The 20,423-nt window shown below is 34.4% G+C and overlaps 2 protein-coding genes across 2 annotated transcripts; one reads left to right on the top strand and one right to left on the bottom strand.

The window, feature by feature from the left end:
• Window positions 1-1,176: 1,176 nt before the first annotated feature.
• On the top strand, window positions 1,177-3,336 carry LOC140887731 (uncharacterized). Its single transcript, XM_073295170.1, has 3 exons — window positions 1,177-1,903; window positions 2,493-2,610; window positions 2,710-3,336. The coding sequence occupies exons 1-3, from the start codon at window positions 1,191-1,193 to the stop codon at window positions 2,947-2,949; spliced, it is 1,071 nt and encodes a 356-aa protein (XP_073151271.1). The 5' UTR covers window positions 1,177-1,190; the 3' UTR covers window positions 2,950-3,336.
• Window positions 3,337-3,479: 143 nt separating this feature from the next.
• Window positions 3,480-13,047, bottom strand: LOC140887730 (probable LRR receptor-like serine/threonine-protein kinase At1g53440). The gene is made up of 24 exons (XM_073295169.1): window positions 12,564-13,047; window positions 11,301-11,478; window positions 10,886-10,957; window positions 10,724-10,792; window positions 10,536-10,607; window positions 10,381-10,452; window positions 10,158-10,229; window positions 9,801-9,872; window positions 9,618-9,689; window positions 9,414-9,485; window positions 9,228-9,299; window positions 8,988-9,059; window positions 8,795-8,860; window positions 8,478-8,537; window positions 8,305-8,343; window positions 8,169-8,218; window positions 7,725-8,089; window positions 6,218-6,413; window positions 5,997-6,134; window positions 5,761-5,879; window positions 5,354-5,564; window positions 5,027-5,264; window positions 4,629-4,779; window positions 3,480-3,992 (listed from the first exon to the last, which is right to left on the bottom strand). The coding sequence occupies exons 1-24, from the start codon at window positions 12,682-12,684 to the stop codon at window positions 3,582-3,584; spliced, it is 3,060 nt and encodes a 1,019-aa protein (XP_073151270.1). The 5' UTR covers window positions 12,685-13,047; the 3' UTR covers window positions 3,480-3,581.
• Window positions 13,048-20,423: the final 7,376 nt, after the last annotated feature.

Here is a 20,423-nt window from a genome sequence, read left to right as displayed (position 1 = left end):
CACGTTTGTCTTGTTGGGTTAGTACTATGTACCGACTGTAGAGGGAGAACGAATACGAAAACTATTGCGAAGGGAACAGAGTAAATATTTGAGGGTATTTCGGTAAGTTTGACAAACGTTGGCTGGAAACATGCCCTCGACGGCGAATGTTATGCGTTTGTCGGTGATGAAATGCTACTACTCGATCGTATGTCTAAAGTTCAAGAATCAAGTATCAGCATGTTGTATTGATGTATTTATAAAAGGATTGACCCCGAAGGGTACTCCAGCCCATTGGCTCATGCGGAGGGTAAATCGAGGGATGTGCACGAGCGGCAGAGACCTGAAGAAGGGAGCACATGGCCCAATCCCCAGAGCATACCCGCAATATTTCAGCAGGGAATATGCTCCACACGAGGATCGAACCCGCAACGTTGGGAAATTTCTTTCCCCGTCACCTCAGGCCTTACCAACTCGCCTATGCCCCTATGGGCATGTTGTATTGATGTATTGATGTTGATGATGTTGGAAAAATTACAATTTTGGTCATTAAATTTGCACTTTTTTTTTTATTTGGTTCTGTTAACAATAAATTTACATTTTAAGTCCGGTGACTTGAATTATTATTTTTTTTTTCATTTTCAGTCATGTTAACACTTATTTTCATATTTAGTCCTATAACTTGCATTATTTTTCATTTTTAGTCTTGCTAGAACTGAATTTGCATTTTTAGTCCCGTAATTTGCATTTTTTCATTTTTAGTTCTGCAACGATTAATTTTCATTTTAGTCCCAAATCGAATTTTTTTAGTTCATATATTTATAAATCTTAAAATTGAAACTTATATTGTTTGATTTCATATTATATGTCGAAACGAATCGAGAAAAAAAAAACCAAATTTTCATTAGATAATTTAGTTCTATTTATATTTGTATTTAGATTATGTATTTTAATTATAAGATGATATTTATTGTATTAATAATATTTTGAATAATTTTTAGTTGATTGTTGTTTATTTAATTTATTTAAAATAAATTTGTGGGATCTTTTTTAAAATAACCTTATATAGTTCAATTTCATAGCATATATCAATTTAATATTTTATTAATAATTTGTATACCAAAATAAATTTTGCTCCATTTCACAATAACATGCTTACTTGTGGGATCTTTTTTAAGGGGTTATTTTGCTATTTTACGAGCACTGAAAATATGTATGTTGTGGCCTGTGGGGCAAAGGGATGCAAAAACACGGTGTGGATGATTTTGCTAAAAAGAATCATCGGCAATGGCCATTTCAGTTCGCCGCTCAAACTCAAGTACCTTCCGCAAAACAATTCCCTTCTCTTCTCCTCTTCGAATTTTTCCAATTCCAACTCGCCCTTTTTCTCTTCTTCAATTTCATGGGGGCCCTTTTCGCTTTCGACTCAGTATGTGTCCACAAAATCGGGAAATTCCGTAGAGAAGAGCCTGGGAAATGACAAAGCATCGCGGGTTTTCTTTAAAGAAGATGTTCGGCTATCGGAAAAGATTGAATTTTTAGAAATTGAATTTGAAAGGGTCTGTGAAGAAACACATGGAGTGAATGAAGAACTGGGAAATTTGGAGGAAGAAGTGACGAGTTTGTGTAATGGAAGACATGAAAACGAGTCAAGTGTGAGTTCTGCGGCTAAAAGGAACTTGTGGGATTTGTTTCGTGATAAGAAGAAGATGTACTTGGGAAACAAGAATCAGATTGTTCATAAGGAACTATCTTCTGATATGCAGATGTTAGCATACCATCTGTACTTGAAAGGATACTTCGATGGCGCGAATTTAATGCCAGAAAATAGGTTTGATTCCACTTGTTTTCGGGTTGGTTATTCCCGTGAGTTCTTGAAGTTTGCGGCTGTAGAGTTTGGAAAAGATCACCAGGAAATCGCCAAGTAAGGTCCAAAGATGCTTAGTTGCTTACTTTTACCTGCAATCATGGCTTCTTACTCAAAGTTGTCAGACCAAATTCTTTTATGTCCTTCTATCCGAATTTTTAATAGTTGTCATGCTGCTTTAATCAAGAATTGAACTTGGTCATCCAATGCTATTCACGGGTGAGTGGTGACTGTTAATAGAGAGATTTAATAATCTTTTTTATCAGATTGTGTAGACGAGGAACCATTAAAGCCGGCTAAGTTCGGTGAGGTGAATCGGAAGGATTAGCCCTGAGGAGTTTTTAATCTTGAATCTGAATAGCTCATTGTTTACTACTGCAAGATAGATCATTGTGTGCAATATGCCAATATGTGAATGCATTTTTAGGTCGAATCCCCCGAATCTGGTTTCTCTCTTCATTACTACGACCTATTGCAATGATTTATTTTCTTTTCCTGTTATTGCTTGGAAAGATATAATAATTCAAGGAATTAAGTTTATTTGCTAAAGAGTCTGGCTAGTTGAAAAAAAGATGTCTGATTATTTTCTTTCAGGAAAGCATATTCATAGTAAATTCTTGTAATGTTCACTGGATTCGTATGCCAGATGGTTGTCTGCAGGTGATCTGAAATCGATAGCTCTTTTTGGGTGTCCATCCTTTGGGTATAAGAGTGTTAATGCGGCCAAGAATTTGCGCAGATTCTTCGAAATTGAAGAACATGAGGCTAGTCTCCTTCAATGCTTTAACAATTGCCTTGTTGCTTATGATGTGTACCATTAAAACCTGTTGTCAAATGTTAACAGCACAAGGTGCTCGTTTCAGGTTTGCCAAAAGTGCAGAATGAAACAATGGTGCAAGCGGGCTGATGAAAGAGCTTGGAATGGTGCTACCAAGTTAAGTTTGCCTGACGTGATCAGGGTCCTTGTTTTGTATGCTATGGAATCATTACCTCAGCAGCTGGCAATTCCAAAGGAAATTAAGGATTCTGTTAGTCGACTACTGAAGGAGATCATAAATCTTAGTAAAACTGTGACCCGAAGCTTTCCTAGAACCCCATTGTAGGTAATTCAGTTGATTATCATCTCTGTTATCATCTTGGCGTCTTCTATCCATAACTTATTCATGTTCTATACTTCTATTTCTGTTAAAACAGTAACAAAAATCACCATCATTGCATAAGCTAAACATTATTAGAAACTTGCGCTGGTTCTTGATTTGCTAACACACGTGTGCGCGCACAGGGAATTTTCTTTGCATGAAATTTTACACCTTAACAATAATGCAAACCCATTTTTTTCTTTGCTAACACACATGTGTGCGCGCACAGGGAATTTTCTTTGCATGAAATTTTACACCTTATAATGCAAACCCATTTTTTTCTTTTATCATTATCATTGTAATAGTGATGAAGATAATGATATTGGAAAATAAATTGTAGGACTCTTTAATTTTAAAAATTAAGAAACGAGCGTAATTAGCTCCACCACATTTCTATGTAAGATGATACAAATGGAGTTCCCCCAAAAACAAAAACAAACTCTTGCTAATCAATATTACAACTTGATCAAAAAGTGATGATGTATGATGTCATATACAACACAAGTAACACGACATTAAAAAATGGAAAGATTTCATTTACATGACCCATAATTTGCAACGCGCCAACCAAATTATTCAACCGAAAAATGTGCATTTCAAACATCAGAAATAAGTTTCGCAGAAGAATGATCCTTGCTATCATAATCTCTACTAGAAACTGAGTTTGTGGAATCAATCCATGGACCATCCATTGAAAAACCTCTATGTTCTCTACCATCCGCAGATATAGTTGACGCCCTCGTCTGGCTATCCTGCGACAGTACCTCCAAAGCTTTGAATCTGATATCTGAATCCATTGGTCCACGCTTCACCAATGGTGCTTGAACTGGGATTTGGCCTTCGAGCATGCTAACCACAGAGGACATGGTTGGTCTCAGTGTTGGAGAAGGGTTGGCACACAAAAGTGCCAAGTTTAACATCCTCAATGCTTCTTCTTTGGAGTAGTTTGATTCAAGACTTGGGTCCACTAGTTCCAAGAGATTTCCTTGCTCTTGTTGGACATAAGCCTAACATTTGAACAAATAGATACAAATGTAAGTGAGAAATAAAAGGATTGTTGTCCATTTGAACTTTGAAGGTGATCTTGCATTATTGATGTAGGACCAAGTGATTGTCATTGAGATACATCATACAAGTCTTCGACTATTGAGTTAAAGTTTTTCAAATGCCTATTATCGGATTTGACTAATACCCAATCATGTATAAAGATTTATTATTCAAGATAAACGGAACCGCCAACTCTTGTTCATTCATCTACCGGTAAAGGCGACCTAGTCTCTTTAACATGTAATTGTGTTACTTACCTTCTTTATTATTATTGGTACGGAACCTATATGAAACATAACATCTGAAGACAAATTATATTTATCCAAAAAACAGAGAGAGTACCCAATAATCTAAGTTGAAGATTGATACCATGAAATCCAAAAGAATAGAAGTTTTGTCAGTGCTAAGAGTTGAGTTTTTCTCTTGGTTCCGATACTGCTTATGGAATAAAGACTTGTGGCATTATTAGAAGAGTTTATAGTAATTTTGCGAATCAGACCTATATTTCGATTATTGGCACAAATACCTACAAGATCAATTGTGCTCCACACATAGTTTCAGCTAACTTGAGAACAAGAAATTGAGCAAAATCTTACCCAATCGAGAAGGTACACAAACTCCTCTTTTGGCCTGTAATTAGTGTTACTCTTGCCACTGACAATTTCTAGTGCAACTATTCCAAAACTGTAGACATCTGCTTTGTCTGTCAAATAGCCTCTCATTGCATACTCAGGAGCCATATAACCTCTGAAAACATAACAAAAAATGTTACAACTCTTCATCTGATACAAAGATCATTAGAAATCCATGAATTCAAGTTTTCAAGCCGCATGATCCAATGGCATGGCTAATTTTTCTTGGAAAGATTCACAAGAGTCCCAGCTTTCCTCATAATTTGAATGCTCGCATTTTACGTACAAGAAGAAACAAAAAACTAATACATATCTTTAGAAGACTCATAAATCAAGAAAAGAATCAAGGGAAAATGGCATACACTGTTCCAGCAATTCTTGTGCTAATATGTGTGTTCTCTTCTTCATCGAGCTTAGCCAAACCAAAGTCTGATATCTTAGCATTTAGATCCTTATCCAGAAGAACATTTGTAGCCTTGATATCTCTGTGGACGATTTTCAACCTTGATTCTTCGTGAAGATATGCTAGACCTCTAGCTATTCCTATGCATATCTTTTGTCTAGTGGGCCAGTTCAGGTTTAATCGTTGTTTCTCGCTACCTAAATAAGGAAACCAGGAGTAATAAGCCCAGCATGAGAAAATTTGTGGCATGTTGTAGAACGGTCAAGGGATAGGGAAGAATATTTACCAAAAAGTGCTCGAGCAAGACAGTTGTTTTCGAGGTACTCATATATTAGTAGCAGTTGGTTTCCTTCTATGCAGCACCCATAGAGCTTGACAAGGTTGGGGTGTTGAAGAGCAGAAATCATTCCTATTTCATTCACAAACTCTCGGTTTCCTTGCTTCGACTTGGAAGAGAGCTGCTTAACTGCGATGACCGTACCATCGGATAGTATACCCTAAAATAGACAGAATGATTTCATAAAAACTTACATGCCAACACGCCATATTGCCTGAAAATCTAATAGAAAAGAAGCTTTATGCTTTACCATAATCCCATGTTCCATAAATTTGTTCAAATAAACTTCAGGAATAAATAGAGCTTGCTTTGAATTAAAAGAGAGTGAGAGAAGATAGAAGTTTATGCCAACATACTTTGTAGACAGGACCAAATCCTCCTTCACCTATCTTGTTAGCATTATCAAAGTTGTTTGTAGCAGCTTTTATCTGTCTGAGAGAAAAATATCCCGTCTGTAGATCAAGTGCTTTAAGTTCTGTACCGAGAGATTATAGTATATTTGGTAAGTCACCAAGGTCTAAGTTTGTTTCACAGCTGATTGCAAAAAACCAATTTAAACTAGGATAAATTCTTAGAAGCTTGAAAATTTTACCATTTTCTTGAGCATCTTTTCCTCCAAAACACCCTTTCTTCCAGAGAACAAATAAAACCAACAACACAACTGCACAAGAGGAAATGACAATCCCAGTGATGGCTCCCACTGAAAGCCCCCCCGTACTGACATCAAAATCTGCACAAAAAAAAGTGTCTTGTCATGAGGCAGTCGAGAAGAATGTCAATTTGGGAAGCAAGTGATTATGGATAAGATATTACTTGGTGTAACTGCAATTGCAGATATTAAGGGCCCATATACACCTCTATCGGGAATGGCAGTGGTTCCCTTCCCAGTCCAGTACAAGTGGATCTCTAGAGTGCTACCATTAACAAGGACATTAAATTCCCTGTATATTCCTTTTCTAACACCTTTGGCTTCTTTTGCAATATCAAAGTCCGTCAAAACCACATTCCCCTGAAAAGGAATTCCAATTAATATTGAATGATAATCAAATATCAATATATCAAATCCAGATAAAGTGATCTAAATGCCTTCTCTACTAAATTATACATGTAGCTTGATTAACAAGAGAAGGAATAAAATTATAGCATCAAGTGTCTACCATTATACTAAAAACTACAGTTCATGGTGATAGTACAAGTGCCGCATTTCACCATGTGTCATGCAGGCAAACACACCGCGTAAGTAGGTTCAATTGATATACTCAACAACCCTCATTTGAATGATTGTACTAACTTGCGACTATTATGAGATTGGACACATTACTTTAGCTTTGTAGTAATTTTAGGATTGAGCAATCACTATCTTAATGAAACATATATCTAATGATAACAATATATGACAGAAAACTGTTATTTGTACATGATGCGGTCATAACTATGACCAACAAGCAAATTAACGGTGGAACATTCAAGTGTCTTGATTTTTATAAATTCAAGATGAAAGAAACTTCAGATCAATAGATTGACAATTCGAAGAAATTCAAGAAACTGAAAGATTATGGTTTGAAGTTTAATTTATTTTATCATTGGGCTTGTTTAATTATTTAATTTAGTTGAAGGCCTAATTTGTTAGTTTATGGGCTTCGATCGTGTTTATTTCTTTTAGTTTTAGGTGTCCTTATTTAAAAAGTTTCCTAGTTGTTTAGGTGTCCCTTAGAGAGTTTCGTATTTGTTTAGGTGTCCTTATTTAAAAAGTTTCCTAGTTGTTTAGGTTTCATTATTACCTAGTGGAAGTAGGATCGGTTGTCTATAAATACTCTATTTCATTTTCAATAAAAGGAAATCATCACTTTTTATACATATTGTGAACTTTGTGCTTGTTATTTTCAGTTACACATGGAACACTAAAAATTGAGTTTATCAAAGTTTTCAACTTTGTTTTGTTCATCGACCGATCATCCTTAGGTTTTCAAGACAAGTTCTTTGTGAGTTTAAGCTTCATGGCGTCATTTCCTTTTGTTGTTTTGGTTCCTATCTCGGTTATAGGTAACAGGTCAAAACACGAATTGAAGCGATCTTTGAGTTCTTGGGTTTTGTTATAATTTCAGTATTCAGTTTTCACCGGAGTTGTCTAGATTTATATCCCTAGTTTCCTATTAGGTTCAAGCATGTTGATGTCGGTTCTCTATCAGTACAACCACCCAAACATCACATTTCTGTTACTATGCAATATAATTAGCACAGAAGTGAGGGAAGTTGATACTATCGATCAAAAAATGTAAAGAATAATCATATGTTAAGTATCCTTCATGGATTCACTTACTTGGATAGCTACATCAAAGACCCTTCTTCCGAGGCTGCTAAACGTGTTGTCATCAGAATACATTATTTCAGCAAAATGAAGACGTACTCTGTAGCTACCTTGGCGCAAGCAAAGTCCATAAAATTTGAGTGAAGAAGGTGAAAGACGAGCCGTTTGGTAAAATTCTGCATCTGCTTCTACCATGGGAGAAAAACTCCTTGCAATAAAATTAGCATTATCGTTATTCATGTACCGCCCTGTACTGCTATAAGCCCGTCTGTCATTGGATTCAAAGTGCGAAGGGCCACTAGGGCTCGTGTTCTCCTCATATTCATCGCCTTGATAGGTGGTCCTTCCTCCTCCACAATTTATGAACAAAGAATGAACTGCAGGTTCAGAAAAGGATGATTACCCATGTTTATAGCCACATATTAATCAAATATCTAAGGTAGAAGAAGCCTTTACGATTAGCGTTTCTAGGGCAAGGGAGGTCCGGCTTCAAACACCAAGATACTCTGTCAACATAAGAAGTGCCAGAGATAAGGAGGATTTAAACTTTGGAAAAAAAATAAAACTCTTGAAGGAAGATACGAGAACATACGTTTCGGGAGCTGAAGCCGAATGACTGGCAACTAAGTTCCTGTGAAAGTCCAAGCATATTGAAGCAGCAATCATCAAAAGATTCAACTTAATGGATTGATACAGATAAATTTCACATTCTTTCTATCGTCAATGTCGTATGTCATAAAAAAGCATCTGTAGAGAGAAACTTACACATTGTTGAACTGGCAGCCACCTGAACCTGCTTGCGTGAAATTGTTGTATGATACATCCCTGCAATATTTTAAGGTCAAATTGGTCATAAATACATCGTGTTAGTTCCTTGTTTCCTTCTTTTTATTACTTGAGGCGTAAAAGCGTAAGTATACATATAAAAGTCTAAAAAGCACTGCATGATAAATAGAACTCAAGAGATAGCCGGACTTAAATAAAATGGGAGCGGGAGCGGGAAACTGATTTCATGGTAACAAGTAATGGTACACTAGCATCAAATTTAATAACACGATAGTCAAAGCAGGGTAAATGCTTACATATTCTGCTTGCTGTTCAAAATCCAACCATGTATCTCTCCAGTTAGCGAGTTATGACCCAAAAACCTATGAACAGAACTTGAAATCTTAATTTGTTGATGAAACATGAATGGAGCTTTTAACATAGCTATAAAGAGAGGAGATTCAAGAGAACCATGCACGCTGATCCATATTTCATGAACACGATACTTACAGGTTAACCAGTTTAGTTAGCCCCCCGAGTTCATTCGGTACTTGACCATTTAACATGTTGAAAGTCAGATCTCTGTAAAGAAATATTCCGTTTATAAGCCTAGTAAAGTATCTCCAGAAAAAGAAGGAAAACATAACAAGATAATCTTTATTGAAAAACATTAAAAATTGCACGCTGCTTCATTTCGACAAGTTCTTGTGCCAGTTTAACATGAAAACATAAGAGAGAGATGTGACTTACATTGTTTTTAGTTCACTCATGTTTGCCAAGTATTGTGGAATAGGACCAGTAATCGAGCAATTTCTTAATATCCTGCATCAAGTGATTTTATGACATCAGTACATCCACATAAGATTCCCTCTAAATGGACATAGGACACTACATTTCTTGAAAACATGAAAGAAAATAAAAGAATAAGATGCTTACAATTCCGACATGGATAGCGTGTCTTGCAAATTGGGGAAAGTCATGCTCGTTCCCTTAAGATCAGTTATCCTCCTGAAAAAAAGAATAGCAATAACCGAAATTTAAGTGAGCACTGATGGCTGACCAAATTTGACGTCTCCCTTCATTTGGTTGAAAATTTATGCGAAATCATGCAAGTTTTTCTAAATGACTACCGTAACTTACAGCTGTGTCAAGTTTTTCAGTTGAGATATCGTAGCAGGTATTGGACCCTCCATTCCCGTACCTTGCAAATCTCTACAAGAATTAAATATGGCTTGTAATAAAGATAAGATAACACATGTTGCTGTTCTCAATAGACAATAATTAGGGAAGAAAGAGAATCAATGGTATAACTCAGATACTCACAGTCTGTCAAGTTTGGTCCAGTTTCCTATAAAATCAGGTATCTTTCCAGATAAACTGCTCCCATCGATCCTACTGAAAACCATGTAATGAAAGTTTCAGATACTCGTATAGATTTCGAAGAAAAGTCGCAATCCTAGCTCAGGTCGTGATGACTCTCTTGGAAAAAAGAAAAAATCCATAATCACTTTATTTTAGAATTTTAGAGGCTGTGAACACTCTCTAAATGGCTGGCTTAAAGTAAAAGACGAAGCACGGATTCTTATGGTTTCTGGCCAATGGCCATATAACTGCATAACTCAATGCCTCATAGCCAAGGTACTGTGGCTAAATCCAGTGCACTCCAAAATCATCACTTACAAATTTGTCAAGTTCCTTAGTTTTCCATATGTTTCTGGTATAGTCCCCGTGAAGTTGTTTGCAGAAAACAAGCTGCAACAGAAATTTTCAACGTAAGAGACCAATTTATGTTCAAAACAAGCATAGGATTCAAGAAAGATGCAAAAAAAGAAAAGAAAAAGTAAACCCAAGACTTGCCGGTTTTAATTACATAATCAATCTTAATTATGACAAAAAATCTTACATTCTTTTCAAGTTGCTTAAGCTTCCAAGGTTTATTGGGAGATTTCCTCCGAGCAGATTATCCTCCAACACCCTGGAGCAGAGGTAACAATGTGCAATGAAATACAAATCTATTTTCTTCTACGATTGACATACTATTCATGAATCATAACTTACAGGTCTTCAAGTGAGGTAATGTTGCCAATTTCCTCCGGAATTGAACCACTTATACGGTTTCCAAGAATCGACCTATAATTATAGAAGATACGATAACCAGTAGTTATCATAACAATATACTATATCTAGGCTATAGCTTCCACTATTTTGTCTTTTGTTTTCTGAAAGGAGGAGAAGATGCAACTTACAATATAGTTAAACGAAGCTGCCCGAAACTTGGCGGAATTGTTCCATTGATGTAATTTCGAGTGAGATCTCTGTAACGATAAAGAAGCGAAATATAAGTCTTCTTTCACAATGCATTTGCGTTACAGCAATGAAATGACCTGAAAATAGAAGCTTCTCCTTACATTTCTCGGAGATAAGTTAGATTTGCAAATTCCTCTGGCAAAGTTCCGGTCAAGTTGAGACCCTTCAACTGGCTGTAAATGCAAAACAAATATTTGGATTTGAAATTGAAGTTATGAGAATTTCTTCAGAGGATTCCAGAAACTCAAAACATGAGCCAGGTATGCATGCTTCTCAGTTATCTAAACGATATCGAGGATTACTTTAGTCATATATATTTGTGTTTGCTCTTTGATTCAACAAACATACAATCTGCAATCCTTGAGCTCTAGAATGCGTGTGTCAATTTAAGACAACATTCACTAGCTTATGGACTCAACATCACTTCTTAACAGATAAAGATGGCCAACTATCTGATCTGTTGTGACATATATGTTAGATGATCAAATGCCGATGGGTATGAAATCAAAAGCTTACATGTTAGTGACATGGCATGTCGTGTTGCCATCGAAAGAACAGTCGCAAGCCACACCGCTGTATATGATTCGAGGCACATATGTCACGTTAAATCCATTGCTAGCGTCAGTACAAGAGCTTCGACTGACATTCCAGTGCGTGTTGCGTAGTTTTGAAGATATTGTTTGAAGAATTTGCACTGTAAATGACAGTCAAACAATTAACCATAAAGTCACGAGTCAATTCATCTGTATACGTATACTTGCGTGAATTTAAAAGAGGAGCTCTGGAAATTAACATCTAATGAAATGGCATCTTGGAGATCACGAAAACGAGGCACGAACCGATTGGTGACAAGAATTAGGAAAAACCACAAGCATCGCACAAAGTAATGTATCAATAATTCGTCAAGGATCTTATTCTTTTTCAACAAAACGTGCAATTTTATGATAAAAGCAAGAAATTTCCACTTTATACTCAGAAATTTCATGGAAAAAATAATTTGATGAGAAAATAATCCATTATTTGTTATAATCGTTGTGTGTTTACAATCTTTTCATCCTTATGATGCTATAAAATTCAGAAAAACAAGAAACGCCTCTATTACAATACAGATTAGATGTGGATGTACACCAGTCATATACCTTCATATTATTGCTAAGAATCAACTGTATACACATACTCAATAATAAAAAGACAAATTTGGTCATGTTTGTCATTTTGCGATTTTGGTATTCTATATTTTCATATTTCAGTTTTAGTTCTACATGTTCCGATTTTTGGCAATTTCGATCCTTTTTATTCGAAAATGTACACGTCAGCTCAACGTCAGCACTGAATTGGTGCCATGTCAGCGTCACATCTTAAAATGGACTAAAATTGGCCAAAAAATAATGATATCCAACTAAATCTGAAATCTGAAAATATAATGAACTGAAATAGCAAAATAACTTACTAAAACTGAAATCTAAAAATATAAAGAACTGAAATAAAAATATAATGAACTGAAATGACAAAATAACTTACTAAAACTGAAATTTAAAAATATAAAGAACTGAAATAAAGCGACAAACATTTGTGCTGGACCAAAAAAGCAATTTTTCATAATAAAAAACTACAAATTTCGTGAATCAATTAAAGTTCAAAAAATCCATGAACACCCCTATTCCCTTTTCATCCGTCACGAACGGTACTTGGAATGTAAAGTTAAATAAATAACACCTTCATATACGCACAACTTCACTAAAAAGGAAAGGATTTTTGTTAGCAATTTAAACAGTGTACCTTCATCTTCAGGCAGAAGTTGAGCAACAGATGTGAAAACAAACAATGCACAGAAACTGACGAAAAAGATTCTCAAGAAATCTGCCTTCTTACAGACCCTTCTTCTAAGGAAAAAACCCATCAAAGAAGTATGAAATGGGATAAATTCAGACACCAGAAATCCCGTCTCCCGACCACCTTAAACTGCCTTTTATACGTATGTATACGTATAAAATACTGCTGCTGTATGTGCTTTGTAATTATATGCAAGCAAACCTGCATCAAATTGAGCAAGAATGATGATGAAATAGGTAGTTAAAAATCGATGGCTGGCGGGAGAATAGAATAATGAAGCAGTTGAAAAGTATATATTGATCTTTGGAATTTTAAGAAAATGGTGTGAAAGGAAAGAGTTTGAAGGGGTCAAACTTCTCTTCGAAAGATCGCTGCAAAAAGCAATCATTATTAAAATATCATATTGGGGGATGGATAAACAGCCGACGACAAAAAGTCTATCTCGACTGTCTCGGATCTGTATTTGTGAAACTGATATCTATAATAAAATTTAATATTTTTAAATTTGAAAATTAATATTTTTTTCGTGAATTAGAATAACAAATCGGTCCCATAAAATTATTTTTATATGATTTTTTGTGCTCAATAATTTATATAGTTTCTTTTGAAATAAATAATTTATATAGTCTGACTTCGTTGAATCCCTCATTTTATTCGTAAGTCCATCCATTTATTACATAAAATTTTAAATTTACTTCGAAATGTTCTTTGATGTTGACTAGATCATCAACGACAATTAACTAGGTAGTGTTTGGGAGAGTTTTTAAGAAGTTTCTTAGTTTTTTCTTAACAAAATTTTAAAATTTTGTTAAAAAAAACTGATAAGTATTTCTTAAAAACTCTCTCAAACACTGTTCTAAAATGGTTCTATTAGATTGATGATGATTGATGCTTATATATTGTAGAGTAAATCTCAAGTGAGACGAGTAGACTCGATTCATACATGCAATGAAAAATAATATTTTTGACATAAAAAATAAACATTTTCTTTAATTAGATTGAAAATATGTCTCACAAATTAATCCGTAAAATACTCTTACGAGGGTTTTGTGTATATTTTGTTATATTATTTTATAAAATAAAAAGTCATGTAAATAGAATTATAGAATAATTATATGAAAAGTACGTTACCCCAACAAAGGACCATGTCATTAATAAACGTACGCTCCTAGCTAGATATTTATTGGGTGAATTAGAAATCAGTCCCTAAATTCAAACATATATATTTTTTCAATCCCTTGTCGGTAAAAAATTTGTTTAAACTCTCTGGACCCACATTTTTTTTTTGGATGAAAATCGGTACAAAACATTGAAAATATGGTACGAATGCATGATATTCGAACACTAATTGTTCAATATCGAGTACAAAAAATAAGATTTTGAGTATAAAATCTGAACATCAATACTAATATGAACTTTAATATATGTTTGAATACTAAAAAAATCATACAAAGTCGGTACAAAACAATAAAAATATGGTACGAATACATGATATTGAAGAACTAATTATTCAAGACCAGGTATAAAAATAAGATTTTGAGAGTAATTCATACCATCTTTATTAAAATTAACTTGCAATATATGTTTGAATACTCAAAAATAATAAATTTGTACCAGATCTAATACATTTGGTACTCAAAAATCATATATTAATACCATATTTTCAATGTTTTGTACCGATTTTCATCAAAATAAGATAAATGTGTCATTAATATCAATATTTTCTTAGTAATCAAAAATCATATATTTGTACCAGATATACCACAGTTGATACTCAAATATCGTGTATTTGTATCATATTTTCAACGTTTTGTACCGAATTTTATCAGAAAAATTATGTGGGCCCAGGGAGTTTAAACTATATTTTTCTGACAATGGACTGACGATGAAATTGTGTTTGGGTTTAGGGACTAATATCTAAATTGCTGATATTTATTTCGGTAATCAGATTCAGTCTCGTGTTGATGTGACCTTTGGATTTTGTACAAGAACAATTTTAAAAATTAAATTGTCACTTATTTTTCGCAAAATAGAGTGTGAGTCGGTGTGACGATGGATGAAGAATATTTTTCAAAGAAAAATATATTTGTTTTATATTAAAAATAAAAAGGATTCCACTTAAGAAATATAATTTTCGTTAGTTTTTTTTTAAAAAAAAATTAATTCCTATCACCAAAATAGAGTAATTTATTCCAAACATACCTAAGACTCGAAATTTATAAATGGGAGTATGTGGTCAAATTTGAAATTGAACTTTATAAGTCATTAATTAATTAGTTCATAAGCAGCAGAGTTTGACCATCAATATACGAAATCTTTTATGTTTTATAATAAAATTACACAAAATTATTTTACGTACAATATAATAGAAAATCTTTTTATTGAAATAGTTTCGTAGCTTCAAAGATAATATGTAATCGAATATGTAACCGAACGTGTCCGTATAGTAATTTTTTTTAAAACAAATGTTACAAAGCCGATTTAAAGGAGGGAGATTTTTTGTTTAAACTTTGATTTAAACATTTCAATTAGCTCTCAATTAAGGATTGGTAGAAACTAAAAGCGTAGTTAAAAGAAAGTTTGACTTGGATTATGGAAGTAATACTCAAATTCAGCGGCTATGATGGTGGCTGCTTGTTTTTTTTTATTATTAATTATTATTTGAGGACAGATATTTTGTTTAATTCTAATCTGACCCACACCTTTTGTCGATATTCTAGTTCTTATCCATCCAGTTTTAAATTTTTCTGGCCGGCTGGCTTCTTCCTTTCAAAGGCAACCATTGAGGGGTTACTTGTTCAATTAAATAATCTTTGGATGAAGATTGTATAGACAATAGTATTCATACCATTTAACTGAAAATTTTATAGTGTAACATTTCGAAATAAAAAACTATATTTTGGTCATATATGCTTGCTTCTTTGTGATTTTGGTACTTGTTTCGATCTTGTTAACAATTAGTTTGCATATTTAGTAACGGTAGCTTGCATTTTTTTTCTCATTTTTGCTCATTTTTTTAATGCAATGTATAATGTCGGTCGATAATTGCTTAAGGATGGTCGTAGTTACTGACATGGATTTTTAGAAGATCACATAATATTATATATATAAAAAAACATTACTCATCTGCAAGTTTCTTTTCAAAAATCCATGTTAACATTTATGATTTCATATAAGCCATTTTCGGAAAACACGATGATTCTAGTCAAAAAACGGGGAAAACAAAAAACAAAAAAAAGGTCACATGACTAAAAATGCAATTCACCGTAAGCATGATTCAAAATGAAAAATTATGCAATGTATATGATTAAAAATTCAAATTCGTCGTTGATAGGTAAAAAAATGCAAATTATAGAAAAACAAATTATTCATTTATCATATTTCAGTTTTATTATTGTATCTTCCGATATTTAGCACATCGACTATGTAGTAGTGCCACATTAGCAACATGTCCAAAAAGTAATACTAAAATTACTAAAAAGATTATAAAAGTATTAAAACTGACATTCGACATTATACAATACCAAAATCATATATAGAATTAAGCATATGTTACATCGAAAATGCAATCCTTTTAATCCTACTTTTTAATGTGTGATTCGAATTCTGAGTTCAATACAAGAAAACAACAATCCTGCTATTTCGATCATACGATTAATCAAACTCTTATCCAATCGTCGTATACACCTTAATTATTTATTTGATAATTCTTTGGACATCTACATTGGTGCTTGTTAATACACATTAATCCACCATATCGAACGTGTGGGGTCCATTTGTCATACTATTTATATTAACAAATATATTCGATCTATTCTATTATATTAGCGGCATAGCACATGCATTGCAAGTGAAACGTAACAAAAAAAATATATACTTTGACTTAAGTGAGTCGGCCTCTTTCCCACGTTTTTGGGAAGACGAGGGTAAATGTATAACATATCTCCCTTTTTTTCCCAACCTAATTGAGTGGTGTGGTTAAGTTTTGTTTCGTTTTTTTTTTAAAATTTTTTTTGTGACCATACCAAGAGACTGTGATATGACCTTCTTACATAATAAATAGGTATAGATATATATCAGACCTGATTCTCCGCACCCTAGGGTGTGGGACATCCATGTGCACCCGCGTCCCAAAACAACTCCGATTGTATTGAAATTTTCACGGTAAGATCGTCACGAAAATGTGAATCCAACGATGTATCATAAGATATCAATTTCAATCTCGATGACCGGAATCGTGAAGATGACAATAAATTGGATGAAATCTGCAATTATCGGCCATCTTCACGATTCCGGCCATTGAGATTGAAATTGGTATTATATGATATATCGTTGGATTCGTATTTTTGAGACGATCCTACAGTGAAAATTTCAAAGCAATCGGAGTTGTTTTGGGTACGAATGTACAAGAATCCCCCGCACCTTATATATATCTTCTATATCTATATTATAATAGTTTGATGCCTTAAAATTACTGTTTTAATCTTTTATATGCTAGGACTGAATTACCCCTATAAAAGATAAGAATTATATGTCTTTCATTATTTACCCACTTTCACCCATTTTCTCTCCCCCTCCCCCAACCATATATACGTTATATTTGCTTCATAATTTTTAAGTTGTTCCATTTATATATATATATATATATATATATATATATATAAAATATAAGATTTCAAAATACGTATGTAACACATGATATATCTTTATAAATATATATATTTCGTTACACACGCAGAGCGTGTGTCAAGTGACCAGTATATATTAAGCAAGAACACTTTAGTTGATCTCTTGGTATGCCCAGCCTCAAATTGCCAAAAAAAAAAAAAAAAAACCCCCCATAAAAGTGTCAATTTTTTAAAAAAATTAATATCATTTTAAATCAAAAAATTTAAAAATAAATGATATATAAATTATAATATACACACAACACATAATATTTATGTATTACGGATGGGTTACATCTAAAAATTCGACTGGGCCTGAGCCCAATCACGAAGGTCCACTCCAAATATTTTTTAGGCCCAAGCTTGTTTCAATATTATATATATTTACTTTAAGCAGGCCCCAAATTCTACAAAATCTCATAAGAGGCTCAAGCCCGTGAAACTCTCTAAATATTTATAAATAGCTCTCAAGTCACCTCATTATTAAGGTACACACTTTCTTTAGCACTAAAGCGCTCTTCTCTTGATTATTATTCCTTGAATAATCACTGACTTGAGCGTTGGAGTGCCTTCACCGGGAACCCTCCCGGCGCCTCTAAATTTGTTTTGTGACGTAGGAACAACCCACTGAAGATCTCCACAGGGAGCTTACAAGGATTTGTTGATACTCCGGACTTTGCGGAAGCAACGTGTGGGGTACAAGTGATTTTTGGCTACATCAGCTTGGCAAAGTCTGTGGGAAACTATTCTCTACGTCATTGAGAGCACATATTACTTCAAAAATGTCTCAAGGAAATAATAACAATGAAAACGCACCGCCGAGCATTACTCTCACCCATGAAGACTTGACTACGCTAATGAAAAACACAACAACACTCGCAGCAAAAGATGCAGTTGCTCAGTACCTGGAAACCCGTAAGCGCAAAAGCACCAAGAAGAAGGCTCGGTCTGAAAGTTCATCATCGCGTGACCCTAATAACTAAGACCCAAATAAATATAAGTCTAAAGTGAATGACAAATATCCTGAGGGGACCAAGAAAAATACTACTCAGAAAGACGGTGAAGCAAGTCTTCACACAGTTCACGACACCTCTGTTGAAAACGAAACCAATAATCCAACCCGGAAGGATGGGTCTCGCACACATTTAACTGGAGAGAATTCATCCGCAATCTTGTCGTCACGTCGAAGCCCCTTCACTGATGACATTCTATCTGAAGCATTACCAAAGGGGGTCAAAATCTCCAGCTTACCTGAGTTCGATGGAACGAGTGACCCCCAAGAACATATTGACAAGTTCTACGCGAAAGCGAATTTGTATGATATCACATATGTTGCATACTGTAAAATTTTCCGAACAACATTATCAGGAACATCACTAACCTAGTTCAATAATTTACCCTATGGATCTATTGCCAATTTAGAGCAACTTACTGACTGCTTCATCCAGCAATTTTCAATTAACAAGAAATACCTGAAAACAACAGCATATTTGTTTATAATCATTCAAAAAGAAGGATAAAGTTTGAGGGACTATGTTCGGCGGTTTACTCATGCGGTGCACAAAGTCTTACACGTAAACCATGAATTGTTAGCTGGAATAATGCAGCAAAACTTGCGTCATTAGAAGTTCAAGGAATCAATAGCGGGAAGACCGCCCAAAAAATTAGATGAATTATTGGAAAGAGCTAAGAAATACATACGGGTTGAAGAATCTGTAGAGCAACACTACTAGAATAAAATAAAGAGAGAAGAAGATAAATCAGATATTAGAAAGCGAGACGAGAAGCGGACAGCACAGAGCCCCCGCCTCCAGAATATACCCCTCAATGCACGTCTGACCGATATACTTGTAGTGGCTGAAAAACAAGGATTGTTGCGTCCTCCTCGCCCAATGCAAAATAATCCAAAGCGCCAACGTTCGGACAAGTACTGCCATTTTCTTAAAGATAAAGGTCATACTACAGAAGATTTCTTTAGTTTACGAGCAGAAATTGAAAAACTCATAAAGCGCGGACATTTGGGAAATTTTGTGGACAAGTCCCGCGATGAGAAGCGAGATGACAGACGTCGGCACGAACAACCAAAACGTGACTATCAAAAGAGCCATGATGAAACTGGGAAACAACATGAATGAGCTGATGAAAATTTGCCCACGAGAGGGGTAATCGACGTCAATGTTTTCATAACCGGACCGGTGATCGAACCGGTCTACCTTAAAAAAACGGTCCAATCGGTTCAACCGTTTTAACCGGACGATCGGACCGAAAAACCGTTTATATAATATAATATAATATAATTAATAATATCTTTTAAATTTTATAAATCTAAAAGATGTATATAAATAAACAAAAATATATTTATCATAGTTTAAAAAATAAATAACTATATAAATATATTCAAAATATTAATTATAGTTATATATACTATATTTTTATAAATAAATTAATTAATTAAAAAAATATAATAATAGAAAAATAATATTTTTAACGAAGTACAAATTTCAAATAATCATGTGTATATATATAATAAAATATTAAATTAAGATTTTAAAATTAAAAAAAAACAATTTTTAAAAAAAATTAAAAAAAATTCGAAAACCGGTTCAATCGGTTTTCTGGCCGGTTCTTGGGACCGGTTCTTAGCCGGTTCTTGGCCGGTTCGACCGGTTTTGACCAGTTCTTGACCGGTTCTGAGCGGTTGAACCGTTAAAACGGTTTTTAGGGGTATTCTGGACCGGACCAGCGACAGGTTCCCGGTCGAACCGATCGAACCGGCCAGTCCGGTCCGGTTTTTAAAACACTGATCGACGTAATCATTGGGAGGCCTGCTTGTGGCGACTCGAACAATGCAAGAAAAGCCCTTCTGCGGGCAGCAAAAGGAACCAACAGTTTATCTAGCCCCACATCCTTGTCGATGTATGAAATTGGAACCATCCAAAGTGGATTATCATTAAGTGACAAAGATCTGAAGAACCCTCGGGAACCCTAGGGTGCGGGGGATGCCTTAGAATTATTGTTTTGATCTTTTATGTGCAAGGACTGAATTACCCATATAAAAGATAAGAATTATATGTCTTTCATTATTTACCCACTTTCACCCATTTTCTTTCCCCCTCCTCCAACCCACTACACGTTATAT

Source organism: Henckelia pumila, chromosome 3 (assembly GCF_033568475.1).
Source record: "Henckelia pumila isolate YLH828 chromosome 3, ASM3356847v2, whole genome shotgun sequence".
Taxonomy (NCBI): Eukaryota; Viridiplantae; Streptophyta; class Magnoliopsida; order Lamiales; family Gesneriaceae; genus Henckelia; species Henckelia pumila.
This window is presented reverse-complemented; position numbering and strand designations above follow the sequence as displayed.